Source organism: Orycteropus afer, unplaced genomic scaffold (assembly GCF_000298275.1).
Source record: "Orycteropus afer afer isolate SDZICR_OR568_19922 unplaced genomic scaffold, OryAfe1.0 scaffold00099, whole genome shotgun sequence".
NCBI classification, from domain to species: Eukaryota; Metazoa; Chordata; class Mammalia; order Tubulidentata; family Orycteropodidae; genus Orycteropus; species Orycteropus afer.
This window is the reverse complement of record NW_006921686.1, coordinates 2,393,518-2,405,657: the sequence shown is the minus strand read 5'-3', so window position 1 is coordinate 2,405,657 and position 12,140 is coordinate 2,393,518. Positions and strand designations below refer to the sequence as shown.

General features: G+C 50.6%; 1 protein-coding gene across 1 annotated transcript in view; it reads left to right on the top strand.

The window, feature by feature from the left end:
* SAE1 (SUMO1 activating enzyme subunit 1) overlaps positions 1 to 12,140 on the top strand; it is an 86,134-nt gene that overhangs the window by 60,736 nt on the left and 13,258 nt on the right. The window contains exon 7 of the mRNA XM_007942876.2: positions 10,080 to 10,224. Within this exon, the coding sequence (XP_007941067.1) occupies positions 10,080 to 10,224 (145 nt within the window). The remainder of the gene's footprint in view (positions 1 to 10,079; positions 10,225 to 12,140) is intronic.

Genomic DNA, 12,140 nt, shown 5'->3' with positions numbered 1-12,140 from the left:
GACCATAGTCACAGGGGACATCAAATTCAATTGGCATAACATACTACACAAAACATTGTTCCACCTCATACTTTGGCAAGTAGCAACTGGGATCTTAAAAGCTTGCAAGCTGCCATCTAGATGCAGCGATGGGTCTGTCCTCGTCCAGAGCAAAGAAGAATGAAGAAAACCAAAGATTCATGGAAACAATTAGTCCTAGCGACTGGTACACCATACGATACACAGCCTATGTGACTATGAGACCAGAAGAAATAGATGGTGCCCGACTACCACTGTCAACCACTTGGAGGGGGATCTATGTAGGAGATCCTGGATAGAGAGGGAGAACAATGTAGAACAAAACTCAAAATCATTTGGGGAAAAAAAAAAAAGGGATCAGGTTTGCTGGTCTGATAGAGCCTGGTAGAACCACTGGGACTATGGCCCCTAGCTGTCCTTCAGGTCTGGAATTGAACCCACACCTGTGACTTCCAGCCAAACAAAAGACAGGCGTATGAGTTGAACATCACCTGAGGTAGATATAGTCCTTGGAGAGAACAATCATGGGAGAAAGAAGGGCTGTTTATGCACAGGGAGACAGCTCAGGGGGCAGGAGTGCATGGAGGGATGGACTCGGACTGTTGGGAAGAAGTGGGAGGGGAGCTGTTGCATTGTAATGAATTGTGGTCAGTGTCATGAGGCAGCGTATGTGAACTGCTGTATGGAAAGTGAATTTGCTCTGTAAATTTTCACCGAAATCACAATAAAAATAAAATAGAATAACTGGTTGCATCAGTACTCTACTCACTGAGGTCCCAATAATCTTCACAGCATCCTGATGAGAGCAGATTTAACCTGTGTACACAGGAAGCCGAGTCTTAGAGAGGCCAGGTCATTTGTCCAGGGTCCCCAGGCCTGGCATGGTTGGAGTCAGAACTTGGGCCAGACGGTCATCCCTGAAGCCTTGCATCTTACCTTCCCCAGCGCCCAGCCCCTGAATGCTCAGGAGACTTAACTATCACTTACTTCTGTCACCATCTCTGATATTTGATCTAAACTTCCCAAAAGTCTGTGTGACGTTTTTGCATTTCAGTTTTTCAGATGGGAAACTGAGTCCCACTGGGGCCGGACCGCGATAATGGCCTCATTGTCAGCAGGCTGCCTTGCCACAGCCTGCTGGTTTCTTTCTCTGTGGCCCCGCGTCATCGCAGCCTGGGTTGGCCTGTGCGTGAGCTGCTCGCGGGCCCCAAGGCCCAGCTGCAAGCTTGTTGAAAGCCTCACCTCTTTTCTCTGCCCGTCAGGCAGCAGTCACGGGAACGTCCTGTGCCATCTTCCCTCGGCAGGGTGGGTGGCGGAGAGCAGCACATGCCCAGAGCCGCGGTCATGTGCAGCTCAAGTGCTGGAGGGAGAAAGACCCCCACCCCGGGCTGCTTGTGACTGGCAGGTGGGTCGGGTTGTGGAGGGCTCTGGCAGGGTGTCAGGCAGAGCAGATAAGGACTGGGGGACAGAGGACTTGATCATTGTCCTTACATCCTTTGCTTCTGCATTAGAGGTGGTTTTTTGTTTGTTTGTATGTTCTTTGAGTTTGTTTGTATGTTCTTTGTTTCCCCTTCTTTTTGTAAATTGCAGCTTTTTTGTCCTGGTCAGAATGTTCCACTTTTAAAGTCAGTAGAATGTTTGGCTGAGACCAGAATCTGAATGGCTGCTTTACATTGTTCTAACTGGCAGCCTGGGGGCCAGGGGCAGGAAATCCATTTGAAGTGGGTTTTTTTTTAGTTAGCATATCTTCTTATCTTGTCTCTGTTCCTAGGGAAACAATACAACATGAAAGTTAAGTGTGATGGAGCCCAATGTGTTGCTGTAACCCTGAGCCTCTCCTCAAGCCGCAGTCTCTCACTTCTAAAGGGGGTGTAGTAACAGTTGTACCTAGGCCATTCATTCTTTTGTTTAGTATTTTTACATAGCAGAGCTCTTTCTTACTTTAAGATATTATATCTTTATTTTTTTTTTAACCTTGTTGTTGTTGTTATGTGCCGTGGAGTCAGACCTGACTCATAGCGATAGTGACCCCTCCTTGGGTTTCCGAGGCAGTATCACTACGGAAGTAGATTGCCCCATCTTCCTTCTGAGGAGTGGCTGGTGGATTTGAACCGCCAGCCTTCTGGTTAGCAGTCAAGTGCCTTAACCTCTATGCTACCAGAGCTCCTAAGCATAGAAAAAAAAAAAAGAATAGATATGAATAAAACACTGTTTCAACGTAATTTTAATAGCTGCATATCTCATTCCATCAATAATATCATACTTTATGTAACCATGCTATGATTAGAGGTAAAATTATGTCCAGATTTTCTGTGCCGTAAACCACACTGCAGTGCAGTACGGTCATGTACCGCATAATACCTATTTAGACAAGGTCCAACCGCATATGTGTCAGTGGCCCATAAGGCTACGTAATAGAGGTCAGAAGTCTCGATCGGGGCAAACCGAGCAGCTTTCCTGCATGCCACACGTGTGTCTCTTGTCTCTTGTATGCAGTGGGGTTGCGTGGCCAGACGTATAATGATTGGTACAGTCTGTGTATAACTTATAATGCATAAGTCCTGATCATCATAAATAATATACATCTTGAGTGCTATCGTGTTATTTTTCTTTTGTTTTAATTTTCTTTTGAAAATAATACCACGAAGTGCACCAGGGCTCCCGAGTGCAGCTACTAGTAATAGCAGCAGTGGCAGGCAAAGAAATAACCGTTTGGAAGTAAAACAAAAGGTTATCAAACAACGTTGAAGGTGGGAAATCAGGGAATGCTGTTGCTTGTGACTTAGACATGTCACACTGGACAGTCATCGATGACCCTCAAAAACAAAGAAGAATTCTCCAAGCTATTTAAGGATCAAATCAACTCCACTGAAAGCTAGAACGCTGGTGAAAACGTGAGACATATCAGACATAGAGAAACTGCTGATTACACGGATCGAGGACCGAGCACACAGCGAATCCCTCTCAGCATCGCTGAGGTGTGAAGCCTGTTTGACATTCTTAAAGAAAAAGCAGGACCAGATACACTATTTCCACAGTGTTCTATTTCACAGAGCATGTCGTGGATGTTACAGGACTCGTGACTATGCATGACGTGATTTCCTTGTGAAAGCTGCTTTCTGACGATCAGGGAACACGGCCTTTTGGAAGGCTCCTCAGCACCACGTTGCCACGTGGTTTACTGAGGTGACAGTCCCCTCAGCTGCGTGTGAGGGGGCCTGTCCCGCAGCCTGCTTGCTTGTGCTGAGTAATCTCGGGCTCTAATTTGATAGGCAAAAACAGGCATCTGGTTTCAAGGTCACTTCTGAGAAACCATCCTGTCCTTTTCCCCGTCAACAACTTTCATCCAGCTGCCACAGATGCTTTCAGAAGAGAGTGAGGTGTGAATAACAAGAACCGTCTTCCTGTCCCTTCTTTGAGCCGATATATGGCAAGGTCACAGATGAGGTTTCGTTGCTGAGACGAAAGAGTAGCCCGGACTTTGAGCTCAGAAAGGGGCATTTCAGAGCGAGTCTTCAGAGGAGCCCTCTCAGGAGGTGCAGGCCTCTGGAGAAAGAAGAGATCAGAGTGCCATGTGTGTCCTCTGTCGACCAGGCACTCCTCCAGGGCGGGCAGGGCCTAGGCTGTCGGTTCAGGGGCTGCAGCACCACCGCACACGGGGGGCGGGCCAGCAGGTGCTCAGGAGATGCATGTGCAACGCTGCTGTGCATGCACTCCAACTGTTAGGCCTCTGCGTTAAAGAAGAAACCTGAGGGGGAGGGAAACAAAGGGCGTAAGGTGGACCGGGGTAGACGACTCAGTGCCAAGAGTGGCCGGAGCTATGTCCGCCTGCATTTGGCCCCACGGCCATTCTGCACGCTTGCCCCTTAGATGCGTAGAGAGTTTCTGGGCTCCTAACCTTGTTTCCCCCTAGTGGGTAGGTGTGGTGCCTCAGGAACCACCCCCACCCGCACCCCACATGAACCAATCTAACATGTTTGTAAATAATTGGGAATGAATGGACCTGTCTTGGGTACCTTGGAAGCCATATTCAGTTCCCTTAGGGAAACAGAAGGCCTGGCATGTTGGATCTGTGAGGACTTTGCTGGGTCGCTACCCTGAGCCCTCCTCTCTCAGTGGGACAGCTTCTTTGTATTCACCAAACGTGGAGGCTACCCATGCAACATTTTTTCAGTGACTACCATGGAGCAAAGGAGCCTTGGTGACGGAGTTTAGGTGCTCTGCTGCTAACCAGGAGGTCAGTGGATGGAACCCACTGGCAGGTCTGTGGGAGAAAAATGTAGCCATCTGCTTCCATAAAGATTGACAGCCTTGGAAATCCTGTGAGATAGTGCCACTCCACCCTCTAGGGGCACTGTGGGTCAGAATCGGCTCCATGGCAGGGGGTGTGGTTTGGGCTTTGGTCCTGTAAATATTACAGCCTTGGAAACCCTGTGGGGCATTTCCACTCTGTCTTGTAGGTTGGCGATGAGTCAGAATCCACTTGATGGCAGTGACTTTTGTTTTTGGTTCTCCCATGAGGCATGAACTGCAGTGCAGAGTAAGTAGATGGTGGTGATCATCAGACAGGTGATCTCTGCCTGATGGAACACAGTCATTGCGTGGAGGATATTCAGCAGTCCTGGGACAGGTTAATCGTGCAAATGAGAATAAAATCACAAGTGTGAGACTTAGAGCCAGGGAAGGGAAATGCTGGGGCCGAGAGAGAATATCAGGGAGACAGTTCGTGACCAAGGCAGTGTCATCCCCGAGCTGCAGGGGGAGGCTGGTGACCCTGGTCATTGGAGCATGTCAGCCTGAGACGGGTGCACAGAGACTGCCAGGGCAAGAACGTTGCTTCTCTAGGAGGGTGTGTGGGCTGGCTGCCTGAGGACACTGACATTCTGGGCAACTGTCAGTTATTCACATGGATCGGTGCACTTCCCTGAAACAAAGGCAAGTCCCAGGTTGATTCCCATTTTACAGGTGAGGCTCAGGGACACTTGTCATTTGGACAGCATCACAGTAAGTAAAAAAAGCAGGGGTTCCAGCCCTGGCATTTGGGCTCTGGAGCCTTGCTCCTTACTGCTGTGCCCCATGGTCATCTGTTAAGAAGTTCACCAGGCCAGGAGGGGCAGCAGGCCCTAAAGGCAGCAGCTGAATGTGCTGAGGGCCAGGACATGGTGACAGTTATGTGTCCCGGGCACAGTGGGGACTGAAGTGGTTCCACCAGATGGTGCAGAGCCTGGTTACTTGGTGAGCCCACCCCACCCAGTTGAGGGGTGTGTCCTGTAATACCCTCTCAGAGCACCTTGTCTCATTGGCACAGTCTCGTGGACAGTGTTCGTCTCCCTCACTGAAAGGTCGGGGAGAGCAGAGTGTCACCATCCTGCCCCGCACGGGGCCTGGCACGAAGTTGGTGCTCAGTAGGTATTTATTAAAAATTAAGAAAATGCCAAGGCCACAGAGTTCTGCCTTAGAAAAGGGACTGTTGGCCAGGAGGTTGTCCTGGAAGTTTACCGAACCCAGGAGCAGAACAGATTTCCAGGCCTTTCCTAGGGATGATAAGTCTCCTTCCGTCAGTGAGCCAGATTGGGGAGAAAGGGCCGTCTTTAGGCTCAGCAGACCCAGGGAGACAGGGCCAAGGGCGTCTGGCACAGTCAGGCGAGGCGAACTTACAAAGGTTTGGCTCTTCCTCACCTGAGCGGGATGGTGCAGGGGGACAACAGTTGAGGGGAGGCTAGTTTGCAACGTGGACTTCATTTTCTTTCTATGAGAATAGCTGGGTTTTTTGATGGCTGAAATGTAATAAGAAATATGTCGAAAGAGATACATTGCTTTCCAACCCCTCAGCAGGCGACGCCGCTCTGCACGCTGTGGAGACTGGGGAAGGCAGGGATGTGTTCACACGCAGACTGTTTCCTCAGACACACGAGGGGCTGCTTGATTTCTCCTCTTCGGAGTTTGCGTTTTTCATGACATGGGCCTGTCCTGAGTGGAAACGAGGCCTAGACTGGCCTCTCAGCTCCAGCGATAAATGTTGCTCCCCACCGGACTTCAGCAGCCTGACTTAATTAAAAGGTTCAGATCAAGTTAATCACGTTTAGAACTCTAATTCTGTGCTGTGTTTTGATACTGGTCGATGAGTCATCTCTTGGCATTGCAACGCTCCGTCCCTGACAGTGTTTGATCGGAACGGAATGGTGTGCATGTCCGTCCACTGGTGGTGGGAGGTGCTTTTCAGAACTGCAGCGTCAACATTGATCCGTGTGTGTCTGGCTATCTGGGAGGGGCAGCAGGCAGAACAAAGAGGAGAATTTAATAAGCATGAACTAGTCAGGGGCCCGGGTCAGTTCTGGGGCCACTGCCTGTCGAGAACATGGTCTCCCGCCTGCCCCCTCCGCCCTTGCGAACTGGAGTGCTGACATTAGAAGAAGAGTGAAAATACCGCTTCTGTTTGTTTTGCTGCAAATAAGTGGCCAGCCGCCCTGGCCTCCTTCCCAGAGGCCCCAAGAGGCCCTCAGATGTGGTCAGTGAGGTATCTGGACGGTGCCAGCCTGCCGGCCCTTGTCCAGGCAGCCTGCCCCAGGAGCGGGCAGGGCCCAGGGACACAGCAGGCCGGCAGCTGCCTTGTCATGCAGTCTTGCTCCTTTCTGAGGTGAAGCTGCTCTTCACGTAAGATTAATAGGGCCACGTTTTATGAGGCCTCTGCCTCCACTTTCTTTACCCCCTGCACTAGTAGCTTAAAGTCAGTAGACAGATGGGAGAGGACAGGACCCATCTGTAAAACACATCTGAAAAACATGGCCAAGTGGCGATTCTCCTGAGATGGGAGCCGAGAGCCGAGCCAGTTGGTCTCCCTGGTGCTGCGTTCCACCATGGCCCTGCCATTTCCCTTGGATTCCATGGTGGGTGAGAAGCACAGCTTCTGAAGCCAGAGCTGGGTTTGCATATTTGCTTCACTACTTACTACAATTTACTTAACCTTTCTGAACTTCAGTCTCCTCTTCTGTAAAATAAGGAGAGTCATGGTACCTGCCTCCCAGCAGTGGTGGAGTGAGTACCCATGTGTATCACATGCTTAGAATGCTGTTGGGCACGTGGTGGCACTGTCTGGTCTCAGGCCATTGTCGTCACTTCTGGGCGTTGCTTGAGGAGCTGTGTTTTCTAACCTGAAGATGAAAAGCTTTGTGGCAAGGGCTGAACAAGGACCCTGTTGTCTCAGCCCCTTACCACAGTCGATGCTTCCTTCCCGGGGAGAGGACAGCACGGGACGCGGCCTTGGGCTGTTGTCGCAGCCAGTCAGGGGCTCCTAGTGCTGTCCTCCACCTGGGCCTCAAAGTCCAGCAACCTCGCTTAGTTTCCACATGGCAGCTGCTGGCACTAACCAGCAGGCCTGGACTCTGCCAACACACGTAGCCTGTGCTCAGTGTTGCCTTGGTTGTCTACACAGGAAACACATGCCCATGGGTGTGTTGTGTGCGCTGACAATGATGGATGAGAAGAGCACCCACCAGGTCTCTGCTCCGGCCGTACTAGCCCATCTCGATTCCCTTGTCTTCACAGAACGTTGTTGGGAGAGCAGTCAAGCAGGATTCACTGCCACTGCTGTGGCCTTGCTCCACCCTGTTTCCACCCGAAGGAGCCCTGGCAGTTCAGCCCTCGGCTGCTGAGCTAACCAGAGAGGTCGGCGGCTTGAACCTGCCAGCCGCGCCACAGGACAAAGATGTGGCGTGTACTTCTGTAAAAATCCCAGCCTGGGAAATCCTGTGGGCAGTTCTCTGTCCTCGAGGGACGCTATGAGGCAGTTGACTCAGTGGCAATGGGTTGGGTTTGGACTCCCAAACGCTTGCTTAATTGTATTTATTTACTCTAAAGCAGAATTCAGCATGCACCCAGAATTAGAAGCTCGAGCTTGGGGGATCTGTGTCAGCCCACCTCCGGGTCACATGGGCTCGAGTTGGCTGTTGCCAACCAACTGGTCAGGTGGAGCCAAGGGCTCCCGCTCTGACCTCAGAAAATGAGGAGAGCAGCATTCCAGACAGCAAATAGTACTCAAAACAGGTGTTTGAGAGCGTTTCTTTGCTTTTCTTTTTTAAATCACTGTGTGCAAAGCCCTGCACTGGGCCAGTGAAGGCTGCCAGCGCAGGGCCTGGCTCACACGTTGGCATCAGGGCAAGTGTAGAAATTAAAAACCAAGCCCAGACCCACTGCCGTAGAGTCGATTCCAACTCACAGCACCCCTAGAGGACAGAGTGGAACTGCCCCACAGGGTTTCCGAGGCTGTCACGGGAGCAGACTGCCTCATCTTTCTCCTGAGGTGCAGCTGGTAGGTTCGAACCTCTGACCTCTCGATTAGCAGCCAAGAGCTTAACCACTGTGCCGCCAGGACACCTTCAGTGTGAAACAGAGAGGCATGGGTGTGTGTCCCTATACCTGGGCCTCGTGGTTTGGGATCTGCTTGGAATGTGTCTTTCTGATCCACTCAGGAACTTCTGTAAGGCTTCAGGGAGCTGCCTGCTATGGCCCTGCAGTTCTCTGTCCTGTGAATCTGTCCCCCACTGGACCGTTGCCTGCATCCATCCAGAGACCAAGGTGCCCTTGCTCACTCTCCATGCTCCCGCTGGTCCCTGGTCTGCCTGTGCTGAGGGAATAGATAGGTGCTCCTGACAGAGTAGTTCTCAGTCCAAATTGCCCATCACCAGTGATCTAGGAATCTTAAAATTGGAAGAAATTGGATGCTTTCATCTGGAACGACCTGTTCTTTCTTACAGCAGTTGGCTCAATGTTTATGCCCGCTTAATTTTTAGGGAGGAGCTTTGGTGGCTCTGTGGTTAAAGCATGGGACTGCTAACAAAAAGTTTAGCGGTTTAAACCCAACAGCTGCTCCATAAGAGAAAGATGAAGTGGTCTGTGTCCGTAAAGATTATAGCCTCGGAAACCCTGTGGTGCAGTTCCACTCTGTCATCTAGGGGCGCTGTGAGTCAGCCCGACTAGACAGCAGTGGGTGTGGTTTGGGCTTTGCTTCTGTAAAGATTACAGTCTTGGAAGCTCTATGGACACTAGTTAGGAATTGACTCAGTGGCAGTGGGTTTTGTTTTTGGTTTGTGATATTCAGGGGGGAATATAATGTGATGTTTGTGTTCATTTTCTCAGTCAGCAAATACTTGAACCTCAAGGGAAGGTCCTTTGCAAACTCTAAGGTGTGAAGTATCCCAGAGCACCATCAGTGCCCCGGACTTGGGCCTCAAGGTGGACCACATGTCCAAACCTCTGCTTACGTGATATGGTGGAGTATTGGCCTCAGAGACAGGCCTGGGCCTGGCTCTCCCCCTGCCCAGGAAGCTAGTGGGAACAGGGACCAAGTGTAGTGTCAGTGTGATGCGCTTTTGTCTTCACAGATCAGCTCCTGCTCCTTCCTGTGTCGTTTTGGGTCAAAGTCTGAGCCTTGTTAGGGGTTTCCTTCCACTGTGGGTCTGACTCCCTGCCAGCATCTGAATCTTTCTTCTGGTTGAGAATCAGAAGGAAAGATCCACTTCTGGAGGCTGGAAAGCAGTTCCTGTACGAAGGGAGGTTTTGTTTGTTGTGACCCGCCCCGCCTGTTGAGTCTGAGCACTTGGTGGCCTTGCTGCGTGAAGCAGCCCTTTGAACTGGTGCCCAGAATGCAGGCCTCCTGCTTGTCTAGGTCACCAGCGCGCTTTTTTGCCCAGTGCTGGAAGTGCGCCCCCAACACACAGACACACCGCACGTACACTTACACATACACACTCACAGAGTCACCCACCCAGAAACTCCTCCCACAGACACCGTCAGCGGTCGCTTCCCCAGGGAAGCCTCACTTGACACCGCCCAGTGGATGGCAGGTTCCGTTAGATGCAGTCACGCCAGTCATTCTTGTAATTGTTTGATTGCCTCTCTGATTATATTTGTTGAGTAAATGAAAGTGTATGACCTTTTGTGTGTCCCACATTTTAATTAACATTCTCTTACTGTACAATTAAAACATTTCAGGTTCTTGGCGTCTGTAAACATCACTGTGAAAAGACTTGCTTTATAACTTGCCCTCATTCTCCCTTTCCCAGTGCTCCTGAAATTCCGCACGGATAAAGGAAGAGACCCTCGTTCCGATACCTACAGGGAGGATTCTGAGTCGCTGCTCCAGATTCGAAGTGACGTGCTTGACTCCCTGGGTGTCAGTCCTGACCTGCTTCCCGAAGACTTTGTCAGGTTGGTCTCAGCATGAGCCACAGCTTAGCCTGGATGGACGATTGTCCCTTTTCAGTATCGGACTCAGTTTGGGGAGATCCCTCATTAAGACCCAAACCCCCAAGGAGAACCTCCTTTACTTAAAGCATTCTGCGAGCTCTCCTGGGGTTTTCTGCCTGTCTCTCTCTCTAACAGCATATGAGAAAGAGAGCTCAGGTTCTGTTTTTTAAAATACGTATTTTATATTCACATGGTTCAAAATTCAGAGTAATATAAAGTCTACAGTGTCCTGCCCCTTCCTCTCTTTGCTTTACGTGACCTTTGGGGATGTTTCAGATTGGAACAGCTGCCTGCCCTCTCTCTGCAGCTCTGTAGTGTCCAGTATGTGGCACACCTGTGGCCCAGCCCCCTGCTGGAGTGCGTGACCTTGTGTGTGTGTCATTCTGTGCATGTGCAGGTATACCTGCAGGACAGATGACAGGAGAAGGACTTGCTGGGCCCAAGGGCAGTGATTTGTCATTGGATGGGTTTTGCCACATTGCCCTCCATAGGCGGTTTATCAGTTTATCCCACCAGCGTCCTCTCTGTGGGGACTGAGGTACCATCTCGGGCCATCATCGGTCTTTTGCTCTTACGCACAATCAAGGCATCTTTAGGTTCTTGATCGGAGAGGTCTGGTCAGGTGGTGACCTGGTGACCAGGTCCTCAACCCCTCTAAGCAGCACTGGATCCTCCACTTAACCCTAAACCTCTTTCTTTGCCTTTGGGGACATCCTGAACTCTGCTTCGCTCGGCCTCCAGGTTGTAGGCACAGCGATGATGATGTTGTTACGTGCCATTGAGTCAGTTCCAGCTCACAGCTACCCCGTGTACCACACACAGAACACAATGCTGCCTGGCCCTGTGGCGCCAGCACAGTCATCGCTGTGTCTGAGCCCATTGTTGGCAGCCACTGTCAGTCCATCTCATTGAGGGTTTTCTCCTTGTCACTGACCCGCTACTGTACCAAGGAGCTCTGGGAGCATAGTGGCTAAAGCACTTGACTGCTACCCAGAAGGCTGGTGGGTTTGAACCGCCAGCCACTCCTCGGAAGGAAGGTTGGGCAATCCTACTTCCGTAGTGATACTGCCTCGGAAACCCAAGGAGGGGTCACTATGAGTCGGGCCCGACTTGACGGCACATAACAACAACAACAACTACTACTGTACCAAGCATGATGTCCTTCTCCAGGGACTGGGCCCTTCTAATAACATGGCCAAAGTACAGGAGATGACAGGACATAGTACTGGGGGACATCAGACTCAGTTGACACAACAAAATACAGAAAAGCGTTGCTCCACATCCTACATTGGTGAATAGCGACTTGGGGTCTTAAAAGCTTTCAAGCAGCCATCTAAGATGCAGCTAATGGTCTCCTAGAGTTGGAAGTGAAGAAGAACGCAAAAAAAAAAACAAGGGCATTTAGAAGCAATCAGCCTTAGGACATAATGGCCCTCGAGACTAGAAGAACTGGATGGTGCCCGGTTACCAATGCCAACCACTCAGGAAAGAATCAAAGCTGGAGATCCTGGATAGAGTGGGAGGGAAAATGTGGAACAAAATCCAAAAACTCATTAATGACCAGACTTACTGGTCAGATGAAATCTGGTGAGACTCCCAATACTATGACCCTGAAATACATTCGGTGCCTGGAATAAAACACCCCCAGGGGCGGGCTCTCAGACCAATAGTTAACAAAATGACCACTCAACCCAGGATGCCGCACCCACACATTCAATGGTAATACATCCCTTAGAGCAATAGACCATGGGACACCAGAGTACCAACATTCAAACTGAGGAAATGCAGGACAAACAGGAGTGCATAATTGTGAGGGGCACAGGGGGGAGGGTTGCAGGGTAGGGAGGAGAGGAGACTGGGTTAGGGTTGGACATGGC